The sequence below is a fragment of the Struthio camelus genome, chromosome 30 (assembly GCF_040807025.1).
Source record: "Struthio camelus isolate bStrCam1 chromosome 30, bStrCam1.hap1, whole genome shotgun sequence".
Classification (NCBI taxonomy): domain Eukaryota; kingdom Metazoa; phylum Chordata; class Aves; order Struthioniformes; family Struthionidae; genus Struthio; species Struthio camelus.
In genome coordinates, this window is record NC_090971.1 from 4,287,786 (window position 1) to 4,302,414 (window position 14,629).

The window sequence follows — 14,629 nt, forward strand, 5'->3', positions numbered from 1 at the left end:
AATGGTTTTGGGGAGGGACCGGTGGGGGGGGGAGGGAAGGAGCCCTCCCGCGCCCTGGGGGAGGATGGCGAGCCGCATCGCCCCGCATCGGGCTCCGGGATCCCGGCACTGTGCGGCGACAGCCCCGGCGCTGTTTTTAGCCGCTGCGCTATTTCGGCGCCCGGTGCCGGTGGCGAAGCCCGCGCTGCCCCGACGGCGCGGCCCCGGCGGCGCGGCCCGCACTCACCTCCTGCCCGCGGGGGCGCGGCGGGGCCGGGCGGAGCCGGGGAGCCGCCGGGCCCGTCCAAGCCGGGCCGGCAGCGTGGCAGGAAGCCCCGGGCGGTCATCGCGGCCCGGCGGCGGCCGCCTGCAGAGGGCACTGCCGGTCCCCGCCGCGCGCCCCGGCCCCGGGGGGAGCAACGCGCCGCAGCCCGGGCGGCTCCCGCCGCAGCGGTACCGGGACGCGACCGGGCGCAGCGGGATCTTTGGTGCCAGGCGGCACCGTTTATTGGAGTTATAAATAACAGAGACACAGCCCAGGCGCCCCGGGGCTGGGAAACGCCAGGTCCCCCCCGGGCCGCACTCGCCCCCACCCACCGCAGCCCGCTGCAGGGGGCCAGGGCGCCCCATGGCCAGGGGACTGTCCACGTCGGACCCTTGCACTGGCCCCCGGCGCTGGTCCTGCACGAGCCCCACTGCTCAGCTCCTGGCTCTTCACATCCCTCCTGCTCTGGGCTCTCACCGCACCAAGCTAACCTGCTCCGGCGCTCATCCCGCCTGCATTAACCTGCTCCGGCGCTCATCCCGGCCACGCTAACCTGCTCCAGCGCTCATCCCGGCCACGCTAACCTGCTCCAGCGCTCTCCTCGGCCATGCTAACCTGCTCCAGCGCTTGTCCAGCCTGCATTAACCTGCTCCAGCGCTTGTCCCGGCCATGCTAACCTGCTCCAGCGCTCATCCCGGCCACGCTAACCTGCTCCGGCGCTCTCCTCGGCCATGCTAACCTGCTCCAGCGCTCTCCTCGGCCATGCTAACCTGCTCCAGCGCTTGTCCAGCCTGCATTAACCTGCTCCAGCGCTCATCCCGGCCACGCTAACCTGCTCCGGCGCTCATCCCGGCCACGCTAACCTGCTCCAGCGCTCTCCTCGGCCATGCTAACCTGCTCCAGCGCTTGTCCAGCCTGCATTAACCTGCTCCAGCGCTTGTCCCGGCCACGCTAACCTGCTCCAGCGCTCTCCTCGGCCATGCTAACCTGCTCCAGCACTTGTCCAGCCTGCATTAACCTGTTCCGGTGCTCACCCCAGCTGCATTAACCTGCTCCAGCACTTGTCCTGCCCGCATTAACCTGCTCCAGCACTTGTCCTGCCCGCATTAACCTGCTCCAGCGCTCATCCTGGCCACGCTAACCTGCTCTGGCGCTCTACTCGGCCATGCTAACCTGCTCCAGCGCTCGCCTCGGCCATGCTAACCTGCTCCAGCGCTCGCCTCGGCCATGCTAACCTGCTCCAGCGCTCATCCCAGCCACGCTAACCTGCTCCAGCGCTCGCCCTGGCTGCATTAACCTGCTCCAGCGCTCATCCTGGCTGCATTAACCTGCTCCAGCGCTCGCCCTGCCTGCATTAACCTGCTCCAGCACTCGCCCTGGCTGCATTAACCTGCTCCAGCACTCGCCCTGGCTGCATTAACCTGCTCCAGCACTCGCCCTGCCTGCATTAACCTGCTCCAGCACTCGTCCTGGCTGCATTAACCTGCTCCAGCGCTCGTCCTGCCTGCATTAACCTGCTCCAGCGCTCATCCTGCCTGCATTAACCTGTTCCGGTGCTCACCCCAGCTGCATTAACCTGCTCCAGCGCTCGTCCTGCCTGCATTAACCTGCTCCAGCGCTTGTCCTGCCTGCATTAACCTGCTCCAGCACTCGCCCTGCCTGCATTAACCTGCTCCAGCGCTCATCCTGCCTGCATTAACCTGTTCCGGTGCTCACCCCAGCTGCATTAACCTGCTCCAGCACTTGTCCTGCCCGCATTAACCTGCTCCAGCGCTTGTCCTGCCTGCATTAACCTGCTCCAGTGCTCACCCCAGCTGCATTAACCTGCTCCGGCGCTCATCCCGGCCACGCTAACCTGCTCCAGCGCTCTCCTCGGCCATGCTAACCTGCTCCAGCACTCACCCTGGCTGCATTAACCTGCTCCGGCGCTCATCCCGGCCACACTAACCTGCTCCAGCGCTCTCCTCGGCCATGCTAACCTGCTCCAGCGCTTGTCCTGCCCGCATTAACCTGCTCCAGCGCTTGTCCTGCCCGCATTAACCTGCTCCAGCGCTTGTCCTGCCTGCATTAACCTGCTCCAGTGCTCACCCCAGCTGCATTAACCTGCTCCGGCGCTCATCCCGGCCACACTAACCTGCTCCAGCGCTCTCCTCGGCCATGCTAACCTGCTCCAGCACTCGCCCCGGCTGCATTAACCTGCTCCAGCGCTTGTCCTGCCCGCATTAACCTGCTCCAGCGCTCTCCTCGGCCATGCTAACCTGCTCCAGCACTCACCCCGGCTGCATTAACCTGCTCCAGCGCTTGTCATGCCTGCATTAACCTGCTCCGGCGCTCACCCCAGCTGCATTAACCTGCTCCGGCACTCGTCCCGGCCACGCTAACCTGCTCCAGCGCTCGTCCCGGCCACATTAACCTGCTCCAACTCTCCCCCTTGCCTGCCGCCACCTGCCTGGGTGTCCCTGGCCCCGCAGCGCCCAGCGCTGGGACATCCCACCCTTCCCACCCTCCCGCTTCCCTCCACTTCCCTCGTGGACGCGCTCAGCCCCCCGCGGCTGCCCTCGCTGCAGCCCTGAGCAGTCCGTGCCCCTTTCTGCTTTTCTTCTTCCACAAAAATAAGATAATTTAAAATAAATTTAACCATCGCAAAGAAGAGGAGAAGAAGAGGCGGACGAGCCCGCCGCGTCGGCGAGGCCGCGGGGCGGCGGGCGGCCCCTCAGCGCGGCTGGTCCAGCAGGATCTCCAGCCAGCATGGGCAGGAGGTGATGAACTGCCGGGAGTAGCAGGGCCCCCAGCCCTTGGCGAAGCTGATGCGGACGCTGTTGGGGTCGCAGGGGCCGTCCCCGGGGTGCCGCCAGCCGGCCAGGCATCCCGCCCGCTCGTAGTCGAACACCTTCACCGCGTAGCCGGGCAGCACCTTGTGCACGGCGAGGCCGCGGGCGCCGGGGGGCCCCAGCGTGGGCGAGCTGACGAAGATGGGGTGCTCGCTGCGGTTGTAGGCCCACACGCCGCCCGGCTCCCGGCTCAGCAGCAGCCCGCGGCCGATCTTGCCGCGGGCCCGGCGCACGGCCTCGCTGCGGTGCGCCGCCCGCAGCTGCCCCAGGCAGAAGCCGCTGCCCTGCGGCAGCTCGCAGAACACGTTCACCGACGCCTCGTGCACGGCGTAGAGGCGGCCCACGCGCGTCCGGTGCTCCCAGTAGGCCAGTTTGCACCAGTAGCCGTCCCTAACGGTGCTCCGCGAGAGGCTGGTGTCTGTCGAGGGAGAAGGGAGCTGTGGCCGCTGCCGCCTCGGCACGGCCGCGGGGCAAAGCCCTGGCCGGGGCAATCGGTGGCCCCGGGGCAGGGCAGGTCCCAGGGGAGCAGGGCTCGGGCGGCTGCTGGGAAGCCGGAGCGGCCGGACGCGGCGCCCCGCAGCCCGGCCCGACAGGATGTCCCGGGGCAGCCCAGGCCGGCGGGGACGCCGGCTCCAGCGCGGGGCGCGTGGGGCGTGAGTCACCGGGAGCTGCTGCGCGCCGGCACGTAGGCGCGGGGCAGCCCCGGGGGCCGCGGCGCCGGGGGGGACCCCGGAGCGAGGGGCTGCGGCTCCGGCTCCGGCGGGGAAGGTGGAGCCCGGCTACGGCACGGCCTTGTGGCCGGCAGCCAGGCCGGAGCCGCGGCTTTGTGCGTCAAGGCACATTGTGTGCGTCCCCGCGGGCAGCGCTTCCTCCGGCGGGGAGTCCGGCGCGGCCAAAAATAACAGGAGCCGTGGGGGGGGGGGGGGGCAGGGGCCGGGCCGAGGAGCCCCTCACCCCTGCGCCCCGGCGGCTCTTCCTCCCGGCGGCGGGTCCCGGCTCCGTGCCGGGAGCGGCCGGTTCCCACGCTGGGCGCGCGCCGTCCCGCACCCCCGGCCCGGGAGGCGGGAGCACCGCGGCCGCCCCGGGGGCTCCTTACCGCGTCGCTCCGCGCGGTTGTAGCCGAACTCCGGGAGCTGGGTGCCGGGGGGCTCGGGTGCGTCCGGCCGGGCGGCGCCGCTGCAGCACGTCTTGGAGTAGGGGGGCGGCGGGGTCTCTGGCGGGGAGAGCGGCGGGTGAGGAGCTGGGCCGGGCGCCCCGACCCCCCCCCCCGGCCCGGAGCCGGCCCCGGGGGTGGCAGGGGAGCTCCGGGGCAGCCGGGCTCGGGACCCCGCGGCGGGCACTCACCGGGCGCAGCCAGGCGGCTGAAGTGGTGGGGGTTGCAGCAGAGCGCGGCGGCGTCCCCGCAGCCCCCGGCGCCCGGGCCGCAGCCCAGGTGCTTGAGCTCGTGGGGCTGGCGCAGGTCGGGCCAGCGGTAGAGGCGGCAGAGCAGCACCTGGGGGGGCAGCGCCTGCTTGGCCCCCCGCGGCTCGCCCCGCGCCACCCGCACGCAGCCCGCCTCCCGCGCGCCCCGGCTCTCCACCGCCTGCACCAGCAGCTCCAGCTCCTCGTCCTTCAGCTTCTTGAAGAGGGCGTGCGCGGCGGGCTTGAGGGCGCCGGGGCCGTCCTCGGGGCCGGGGGCCGCGCAGCGCTGCCTCCAGAGCCGCCGCACCAGCCCGGCGCGGCGCGAGCGGAACATGGGGCCGCGGGGCCGACCTGCGGGACGGGCACGGGCGTCAGCGCCCGCCGCCCCGAGCTGCGTCCGCCCCGTCCTCCCGCTGCCCCTGCCCGGCGGGGCCCCGGCGCGCCGAGGCCTGCTCTGCCCCGCGCGGCCGGCGCCCGCCGCTGCCCGTCTCCCGCCGTCGGGCTGCGGGCGCTGCCGCCGGCGCGAGAGCCGGACCTGGGCTCCTGCGAGAACGCGACCCTGAAAGCCGAGGGCGCCCGGCCGCCCCAGAAACGGTGCCGGGGGCATTGGCCCGCGCTGACGGCGACGGCGTCCCCTGCCCGCAGCGCCTCCCGCTCCCGCACGCGCCCTCCTGCACGCCGGGTGCTGTGCCCGGGGCCGGGAAGGGGCTGCATTGGCACCGGCGGGTGCAGCACACGGGGAGCTCACCGCCGCCGCGGGACCCGCGGCCACCCCGGGCGCGCACTCACCTGGGCGCTCACGCGCTCGCACGGACGCAGGCGGGCGCGGGGCTGTGGGGGGGCCCTGGGGAGGGGGGACTCACTCACGGCGGGCGGCAGAGCTGGGCGCCGGGGCTGCGCATGGGGACGTGCTCTCCGGGCGGCCGGGACCGCTCTGCCCACGGCGCGCGGCAGCCAGGACTTTTTCCTGTGCGGCGACTCTCCCCTCCCCCGGACCTCCCCGTTTGGGGAATTCATTGATTTGCGCGGTGCAGACCTTGGGCTGAGCTGCCGCCGGGGCCGGCAGCGCCGGAGCAGGCGCCAGTCGCGCGGGCTCGGCCCCGGCAGGGATGCCCCCGGGGGCGGCGGGAGCCGACCTGCCCCTCCAGCCGGCCAGGCACGGCCCGGGCGGACAGCGGGGCGCCCGGAGGGCTCCGCCGGGCCGCGGGAGCCGCGTGCCGCTCGGGCACGTGTCCCAGGCCAGGGGCCGCGGCGGCGCCAAGCCGGGCGGCCCTGGGGCGCAGCTCCGGCTGCAACCCCCCTCGCCGCCCCCAGCACGGGGACCCCCAGCTCTGCCTGCGGCCAGGCCCCCCCGCGGGCCCTCCGAGAGGGTGGGAGCCTGCTCCACAACAAAGCGGCTAATGTAAACGGGACCCTTATCCCGCGCCGGGCCACGCTTCCTGCTCCCAACTTCCCACCGAGATAAGGGAGGCTGCGCTGGCGCCAGGCGCTCCCGGCCCGAGAGTGGCTTCCCCCGCCGCGGGGCCAGCGCTGCGACACCCCCCGCGCTGCGGCCGGGGTCCCGGCCGGGCCAGGCACCGGCTCTCGGGGCTGGGGGCCGACCCGGCTGCGTGCCGGCGGGGGCAGCGCCAGCCCCAGCCCGTCCTGGGCACGGCCGGTCCGGGAGGCGACCCTGAGCTGGGCGCCAGCGACGCGGGGCCGGGGGCAGCGCCGTGGGGCCGGGGCACCCCACGAGCCCCCGCGGCGGCCAGCCGGCCCCGCGACCTTTGCCGCAGCTCCAGCCAGTCCGGGCCCTTGGGGTACGTTTTGCTCCCGCCGCTTCCCGCCGGCTCTTGGCGGAGACGGTGCCGGTGGGGAGCGCGGGGCCGGCGGCAGGAAACGGCCTGGAGCGGAGACAAGCCGAGAGGCGCTCTCTAAACAAGGATCTGAGTCACAGGCACAGATAAACCCTGGCGGAGGGGGGCAGCGCGAGGGGCAGGCAGAGCTGGTGGCTGGAGCCAGGACTCCTGGGTCCCCTGCACCTCCAAGGGGCCAGGAAACCTCCGGTGAAGGTGCTGGGTCGGGGCACAGCCCACCCTCGCCGGGGCTCGCTGGAGCGGGGCCGGCAGGACCCCCTTCTCCAGCCCCTTTTTCCATCTGCCTTGGCCCGGCCGGGACACCCAGGGCTGGGAAGGGGAGGCGAGGGGGGCTGGCAGGATCTTCCCACCTGGAAATTGGGTCTGGACCCGGGAAGGAAGGCAATGAACGTGCGAAACGCGGCAAGGACGCGGATGCCTGCGCCCTTCCCGGCGTGGGTGGCAGCCGAGGCGAGGGGAGAGCGGGAGCGACGCTCCCGCAGCTCCGGAGGCGCCAGGCCGGCGGAGGGACGCCCACCCCGAGCCCTTCCCCAGACACGCTCAGCCGGTCACACGTCACCCGGGTTTATTGGGGGCTCCGTGCTGGGGGGGCTGGAGGCCTCACGCCAGGTCGTGGCGCTGGAGCATCAAGGCCGGGCTGGGCAGGGAAGAGCCATCGCACAGCCGCAGGCAGCCTGGGGAGGGAAGAGAGGCATGGGGTGCGAGGAACGCTGCGAGCCCCTCAGCTGCCCCCCCGCACCCCGTCACCCCCACGAGCCCCTCGGCTGCCCCCCCGCACCCCGTCACCCCCACGAGCCCCTCGGCTGGCCCCCCGCACCCCGTCACCCCCACGAGCCCCACGGCTGCCCCCCCGCATCCCGTCACCCCCACGAGCCCCTCAGCTGCCCCCCCGCATCCCGTCACCCCCACGAGCTCCTCGGCTGCCCCCCCGCACCCCGTCACCCCCACGAGCCCCTCGGCTGGCCCCCCGCACCCCGTCACCCCCACGAGCCCCACGGCTGCCCCCCCGCATCCCGTCACCCCCACGAGCCCCTCGGCTGGCCCCCCGCATCCCGTCACCCCCACGAGCTCCTCGGCTGCCCCCCCGCACCCCGTCACCCCCACGAGCCCCTCGGCTGGCCCCCCGCACCCCGTCACCCCCACGAGCCCACATCCCGTAAGCTCATCTGCAGCACGGATAGGCAGAGTAAAACGCCGCAGCCGAGAGCCGGCCACTCACCCCCGTCGCAGGGTGTCGGGGGGAGGGAGGGGACGCCCCCACGGCACAGGCCGCGGCCCTAGTCCAGCAGCTCCCTGATGCACCAGCTGCACAGCAGGACGTACACGCACTCCCGCAGCACCTGCAGGAGCCAGTAGCCGAGGCGCAGCCCCAGGGAGGCCTTGGCCGGTCCGGGCAGCGCCACAGCTCGAACCGCTCGCTTTGGGGAGCCCGATGCCCGGGCCCGCCGGGCCGCCGCGGTCCAGAGGAGGTGCATGGCCAAGGGATCAGCAGCGTCTGACACACAGCAGCAGGGTGGCAGGCAGCACAGACATGGCTGGGTCCTCACGCAAGCGCTGGAACCTGCTCCATTCTCTGGCTTCAAAAGGCTCCCACAATAGCACCCTCGGGGAGGGGGCACTGCCGGCACAGCGTGGCCTTTTGTTCCAGCAGAGCCGGTCTCACCCCTCTTCCCTGCCTGGCGACAGCCTGTCCCCTCCCGGAGCCCGCAAGGCTGCAGGAGGGAGCTCTGCAAGCGCATGGGAACAGGGGTACCTGCGAACAGACCCTCCAGCAAGGCCCCTGCGAGGGAGGGAGAGGTGCTGTCCTCTCCCCTCCCCATCCCCGAGGGCCTCCAGGTCACCAAGCAGGGCCTGAAGGGAGCAGCACAGCCGAGCGAGAGCGACAGATGCAGACAAGAGCGCAGCGGGTTTATTCTCAGTGCTGTCCCTTCCAAACGGTGGCAGGGCTGGGTTTCCCCTTCATCCCTCGGAGACCCTGCAACCAGCAGAGCCTCCCGGAGCACAGCCTGCCCTCAGATAGGTCTTGACTGGCCCCTAGGACTTCACTGGCGGGAAGTGCGCTCTTCCTCCTCGTTTTCCAGCTCGTAGGCAGGCCGGTAACTCTCCTGGCCCTGTGCGTTGGTGTAGCGCAGCGCTGGGTTCTTCAGTGTGTTGGTCATGCTCCCCAGAGAGGTGTAGCTGCAAAGGGACAAGGCAGCTGTGAGCGGGACAGGTTGTGGCACGGGGAGCATCACCCCAAAGCAAGGGAGCTCACCTCCTGCCTTGCCCCTGCCCCAGCTGGGCTCCCAAGCCGCCCCGCGCAGGCAACAAAGCTATACTCAGCGGCACGAGACTGCTGAGCAGGGAGAGCAGCGCCTGACACTCACCCCTTGTCGTAAAGGATGCAGTAGGGGACAAAGAGCTTGCGCAGGAACTCCCAGATGTCCCGGTATGTCCAGTCCTGCAAGCAGAATTGGGCAGGGATCGCTGCAGAGCCAGGCAGGCTGGCGCCAGCTGCCCGCTGTCCTACTGGGAGGCCGGCGGGCCCCCAGCCCAGAGCATAGAGGAGAGCTGGCTAGTCCCTACTGGAGTCCCCCACTGCCCCTGCTCCCACGGCCCCAGCACACGCCTGTCCCCCATAGAGCCTCCCCAGGGTCCCAAACACAGGAGAAGCCAGCAGCGGGGAGGATCGAGCCACGTCTGAAAGTGCCAGGCACGTCTGGCTGTATCGAGTAGGCCTGCTGAGGCCGGACAACGCGGCAGGAGATGCTCCGGGGAGAGGTGGAATAGGAAATAAAGCCCCTGAGGGGGAGGGCAGCTTAACGCTGGTTTCCGGCCCTGTTGTGTTAACCTGCTATACTCACTCCCTGAGCCGAGCAGGGAAAACCCCGGCCCTGTCCCAAAAGCAGGCAGAGGCTGATGAAAGAGCATACCAGCAAGGGGTTCACTCGCATGTACTGGGGCCAGTCAGGGTCAGTCATGCACATGGGCGTCAGGGTGCACGAGTAGGGGTCTGTCCTCCGCGTCCCCATCAGCACAGCCTTCAGCTGGGGCTGCTGCTCCTTCAGGTGGACCAGGGCCTCCCGGATGGAGCCCTCCACGGTGCAGAGCTGGATCTCGTACCTGCACACATGGAACGAGCAGCTGCCAGTCGGGCTGCGGGAGACGCTGCTCTGCTGCAGACAGCCCCCGACTTGCTCGCTGCTGCCAGCCAGGTCCTGGAGGAGCCACAGAGGTGCACAGAGAGCGTCTCGGGGCAGCGTTGAGGGCGAGCCACTCACCCCCAGCCCAGCGGCCTGCCCCTCTCCACCCCGTACCTCTGGACGGTCGCCTGGATGAACTGCTCCATTTCAGGGAAGGGGGACACAATGCGGATGTAGAGCACCTTCAGCTTCTCCTGCCTCTCCGGGTACCGCCTAGGGAGAGACGCGTCTCAGGCTCAGTCCCAGCATGCGGACGGAGGCTCGGCCCGGGGCACCCGCACAGACCCTGCGAGCTGCTCAGAGCCAGAGCGGACCCTGGCAGCCTGCTCATTGCTCCAGGCTAGCTTGATCGACCCGCTCTGCAGGACGGAGGAGAGCCCGGGAGTCCCGGCTGCGGCCCGCGGGACCCCCTCGCCCCTGCCCTCCCCGACGGTACCTCTGCACGGCAGCATGGACGAGGTGCAGCAGGGCTGTGCAGTCCTTGCCGCCGTTGAAGCCCACGCAGAGCTGGTCCAGGCTGTACCGGTCCAAAGCCCCCTCCACGGTCCGCAGTGCTGCTGCCACCTTCTGTCCCAGGGCCGAGCCTGCCGGGAGGAGACCATCGGTGCCACCGGCAATTGTGCCCACCCAGGACCACGCTCCCTCGGCTCTGCCCCACGGCCCTGCTCCCTGCTGCCGGCAGGCCTGGCTGAGCCCCAGGCATCGCAGGTCGGGGCAGCCCTGGAGAGGAGGAGCTGCAGGGAGGTGTCTCTGGCTGGGGGCTGCGAGCGCTGCTCTGCCCTTGCCTCCAGCCTTGCCGCAGCTCCTCACCTCCTGGGCACGTCTTGTCTCCAGGGAGCGCCTCAAAGCACGCTGCAGAGCCGTCGCTGGCATCGTGCCCTGAAGCCAAGAGCTTGCACAGCCCAGAGGCGTGCGCGCAGACGCGACTGTGATCCTGCAGAGCAGGCCCGGCAGGTGCGTGCAACGAGGTGGAACCAGGGCACCATCGACCCTAATATACGCTGCTCTCTTACAGGGAGGATCTGCACCAGCCCTAACAGGGGATAAAGGCTCCTGTTTTCACCAGTGCAGGATGAAACCCACTGCAGCTGCCGCACCAGCAAAGCCTCAGTGCCCCGCAGAGAGCGGGCTCTGGTCTCACCACCTGGCGTGTCCTCCTGGAAGCGCCACTGTCTGCTGGGCACAAGCCAGGCCCAGAACGAGACAGGCCAGCCCCTACAGAGGGCAGCAAGTTCTTCCGTTTCTAGGCAGGTCTCACCACTCCCCTTGCCCCTCTGGGCCTGCTTATGCCAGCCCGGGCTGCGGGGTCTCTGCGGGAGGAAGGCACCGAGCCCTGCTAGAGCTTCGCTTTCCCAGCATGCCCGTACCTGACTCAGCCAGGGCATAAACTTCCGTGGCCGCCTGCGACACAGGGTCTGTCAGGAAAGGCACAACCACATCGGGCGGCAGCTTCTCCATCAGGAAGCGATATGCGTCCTCCAGGTGCTCCTCTGACTCCGAGTCCAGGGTCAGCTTTACGCGGTAATAATTACTGGCCCAGTCTGGGTAGGAGCCCAAGCTCACGCGTCCCTGGAAGCTGGTGTTGGCCTGGTCCAGCACGGGCGCGATAAGCATCTCGTCGGCCGCCACGTAAATGGTGCGGGAGTGGAAGCAGGTCTGCTCGTTGCGGAAGAGGTGGGAGAGCCCGTCCAGGGCCCGCTCCATGAGCGCCGGGATGCCGGGGAAGATGTAGACGTTGCGCACGCTGACCAGCGGGTACTTGAAGGCGCTGCCAGTGCGCCGGTCGGTGCCGTAGTTGAGGCGGGAGGAGGTGGGGATGCGGGCCAGCTTCATCTCAGGGCACGAAGCGTCCGTCTTGCCAAAGAACCTGTGCACCAGGGCCACAAGCTCCGGGTGGGGGGCGAGGACCTCGCCGAAAGCCCGGGCCACGGCCTCGAAGGTGACGTCGTCGTGCGTGGGGCCGATGCCGCCCGAGGTGAGCACGTAGGTGAAGCGGGAGGCGAAGGCGGCCACCTCGCCGGCGATGGTGTCCACGTCGTCGGGCACCACGGAGACGCGGGCCACCCTCACGCCCAGGGCACGGAGCCGCTGGCACATGAAGAAGGAGTTGGTGTCGCGGGTGTGACCCTGGGGAGGCAGAGACACCGTCACCTCCAGGCCTGGGGTTGCCCCCCTCCCCGGGCCTGGTCCCGACCCCAAACATAGTGTTCCCCCCCCCCACCCTGGGCCAGGTGTCCCTCCCCCCCCCGAGGCCTGGCCCCCACCTCGGGTGTGGCCCCCTCCCCAGGCCCGGTGCCCCCCCACCTCGGGGCTGCCCCCCCCCCCCCCAGGCCCGGTGCCCCCCCACCTTAGGCCCGGCCCCCCCCCAGGCCAGGTGTCCCCAACTCGGGCCTGGCCCCCCCCCCAGGCCCGGTGTCCCCCCACCTCGGGGCTGCCCCCCCCCCAGGCCCGGTGCCCCCCCACCTCGGGTGTGGCCCCCTCCCCAGGCCCGGTGCCCCCCCACCTCGGGCCTGGCCCCCCTCCAGGCCCGGTGCCCCCCCACCTCGGGGCTGCCCCCCCCCCAGGCCCGGTGTCCCCCCACCTCGGGGCTGCCCCCCCCCAGGCCCAGTGCCCCCCCACCTCGGGTGTGGCCCCCTCCCCAGGCCCGGTGCCCCCCCACCTCGGGGCTGCCCCCCCCCCAGGCCCGGTGCCCCCCCACCTTGGGCCCAGCCCCCCCCCCCAGGCCCGGTGTCCCCAACTTGGGCCTGGCGCCCCCCTCCAGGCCCGGTGTCCCCCCACCTCGGGGCTGCCCCCCCCCCCCAGGCCCGGTGTCCCCCCACCTCGGGCCCGCCCCCCCCAGGCCCGGTGTCCCCCCACCTCGGGCCTGGCGCCCCCCCCCCCCCGGCCCGGTGTCCCCCCCAGGCCTAGTCCCCCCTCCCCGGGCCCAGTGCCCCTACGCCGACCCCGGACCCACCTTGAGGATCTCGTCGCCGATGACGATGATGCCGGCGGTGGCGGCGGGGCCCCGGGCCGCCATAGCACGCAGGGCCGCGCCCGCCCGCACCGCCCCGCGCATGGGCCCGGTCCCGGCCCGACACCGGCCTCCGCCCCGCCCCCGCGTCCCGCCCGCCTTCAGCTCATTGGCCGCCGGCTCAGGGGAGGACTCCGCCCTCTCGCTCTCGGTTGGTCGGGAGGGATGCCCGTCACGGCGCGACGAGAGCGCCGGTTGGCCAGGAAGCAGGTGGCCGCGCAGACTGAACCATTGCGGCCGAAGGGGGGGACTGCGCCCCCCTCCGTGGCCGTGGGCTCGCCCGGCCGGCAGGGGGCGGTGGCACGGGCGAAGGGCCCCGGTAACACCGGGAGCCCTGGGGCAAACGGGGACCCCGGGAGCGCCCCGGAGCCCCCCGCGGGGCCAACCAGGACCCCGGGAGCCCTCCCAGGACCTCCCCCAGCCTACCTGGAAACCCCGGGCACCACCAGGACCCACCGTGGGGCTGCCCTGGGACACGGGGAGCCCCCAGACCCACCCCCCGGGACGCCGGGAGCCCCCAAGACCCACGCTGGGACACCGGGAGCCCCCCAGACCCACCCCCCAAGACACCAGGAGCCCCCCAGACTCCTGCCAGCACCCCCGAGGAGCAAAGGCAGACAGAGAACTCCGAAACGTCCTTTTTATTGAAGCTCAGGTGTCGCAGCAGGGACTCAGGTGTCGCAGCAGAGAAACGCCTGCAGGAGCGGCGCCGGCCCGGGGACAAGCGGCTGCCGTTACGTGCCCAGGCGGCGCTGCCGGTGCCCATCTGAGTAACTGCCAGCTCGGGCCCTTCCAGCCGGCCTCGGGCATCCTGCAGAAACAGCCGCCTGCTCCTGCGCAGCGGGGCGCTCACACGGGGATGGGGCACGCAGCAGAGTCTTTGCCACCAGCCACGCCCGCGGATATCTCCGAGCACGGTCGTGTGTGGATACGCTTCTCAGAGTTGTAGGAGCCACAGGAAAGAAGGAAAAGGTGCTTTTTTAGAGAGAGACTCAGACAGGTAGGGGAGGGAGGTCTATGTACAGCCCCAGTCCACAGACGCTCACTTTTCCGGCTTCTTTGGCAGTGGCCTTCGGAACAGCAGGATGTGAGGCTCTGCGGGAAGGATGAATAGAGCACGTTACGGACAACGTCAGCCTCCCCTCACACCCCTGCCGGGGGTCGGCTGTGCCCACGGCCAGAGCACGGCTCACCTGGCTCGTGGATCATGTAGTGGACCCATCCCTGGCTCTGCTGCACGCCCAGGTTCCTCCACTCCGACTCCGACATCAGGTGCGTCTTGGGCACCAGCTTGGCGATGTCCTTGGGCAGCATGACATGCCTGGCGTGCCAGAGATGCTCAGCCAGGCGATGCCTCCACCGGGGACCCGATACCGGGACCCCTTGCCCTAGCGTCCCTCACGGGACCCCGCACCAGGACACCCCCTGATTCTCTGCCAGGCACCCGGTGCCAGGGCCCCCCCCCGCCCTGCCGTGACCCGGTGCTTTCCTTCAGCCTTTCTCCCAGCGACCCGGTAACGCGACCGCCCCCCACCTCCTCGGGCCTTCCTTCCCGGGGAGCCGGTACCGGGCACCCCCTCAGGCCTCTCCCTCATGATGACCTGCTACTGGGACAACCCCTTCCCCAGTTGGGGCCTTCCCTCACAGCCACACGGTACCAGGACACTCCCCCCCCACCTGGGCCTTCCCTCACAGCGACCCGGTACCGGGACAACCCCCCCCCCAGCCTGGGCCTTCCCTCACAGCGACCCGGTACCGGGACACCCCCCCCCCCAGCCTGGGCCTTCCCTCACAGCGACCCGGTACCGGGACAACCCCCCCCCGGCCTGGGCCTTCCCTCACAGCGACCCGGGCCCGGCCCCCCCGCCTCACCGGTACTCGAACTCCTCGTCGTCGTACTTATCGGAGTAGTAGATCTGTTTGTGCGCCATGACGCCCGCGTTGCGGCCCGGTGCGGTCCGCCCCCTTCCCGGCAGCCCCCGCCCGCCCCACTCCTCTCCTCACCGCACCGCCCGGGCCGTTGGAGCTCCCTTCCCCCCCCCCCCCCCGCAATGGCGCTTTCAAACGCCGCCGCCCCGCGCGCCTATTGGCCCCGGCCGCGGGGC

The 14,629-nt window shown here is 71.2% G+C and overlaps 3 protein-coding genes across 5 annotated transcripts; all 3 read right to left on the reverse strand.

The window, feature by feature from the left end:
• Nucleotides 1–466: 466 nt before the first annotated feature.
• On the reverse strand, nt 467–5,322 carry LOC138062931 (mothers against decapentaplegic homolog 6-like). The gene is made up of 6 exons (XM_068922411.1): nt 5,266–5,322; nt 4,420–4,827; nt 4,172–4,288; nt 2,193–3,493; nt 1,480–2,130; nt 467–1,417 (listed from the first exon to the last, which is right to left on the reverse strand). The coding sequence occupies exons 2-4, from the start codon at nt 4,808–4,810 to the stop codon at nt 2,958–2,960; spliced, it is 1,044 nt and encodes a 347-aa protein (XP_068778512.1). The 5' UTR covers nt 4,811–4,827; nt 5,266–5,322; the 3' UTR covers nt 467–1,417; nt 1,480–2,130; nt 2,193–2,957.
• A 911-nt stretch (nt 5,323–6,233) lies between these two features.
• FLAD1 (flavin adenine dinucleotide synthetase 1) lies at nt 6,234–12,604 on the reverse strand. 3 transcript variants are annotated; one of them, XM_068922373.1, is made up of 8 exons: nt 12,468–12,601; nt 10,882–11,641; nt 9,951–10,098; nt 9,629–9,727; nt 9,245–9,529; nt 8,699–8,772; nt 7,552–8,510; nt 6,234–7,006 (listed from the first exon to the last, which is right to left on the reverse strand). In XM_068922373.1, exons 1-5 carry the CDS (start codon nt 12,567–12,569, stop codon nt 9,376–9,378), a joined length of 1,263 nt encoding a protein of 420 aa, XP_068778474.1. In that variant the 5' UTR covers nt 12,570–12,601; the 3' UTR covers nt 6,234–7,006; nt 7,552–8,510; nt 8,699–8,772; nt 9,245–9,375. The 3 variants fall into 3 exon arrangements, with proteins under 3 accessions (XP_068778474.1, XP_068778473.1, XP_068778472.1); XM_068922372.1 differs by having other exon boundaries at nt 6,236–7,006; nt 9,245–9,434; nt 10,882–11,602; nt 12,468–12,595; XM_068922371.1 differs by having other exon boundaries at nt 6,239–7,006; nt 9,245–9,434; nt 12,468–12,604.
• A 546-nt stretch (nt 12,605–13,150) lies between these two features.
• CKS1B (CDC28 protein kinase regulatory subunit 1B) lies at nt 13,151–14,572 on the reverse strand. The gene is made up of 3 exons (XM_068922455.1): nt 14,397–14,572; nt 13,718–13,845; nt 13,151–13,619 (listed from the first exon to the last, which is right to left on the reverse strand). Exons 1-3 carry the CDS (start codon nt 14,453–14,455, stop codon nt 13,567–13,569), a joined length of 240 nt encoding a protein of 79 aa, XP_068778556.1. The 5' UTR covers nt 14,456–14,572; the 3' UTR covers nt 13,151–13,566.
• Between the last annotated feature and the right edge of the window lie 57 nt (nt 14,573–14,629).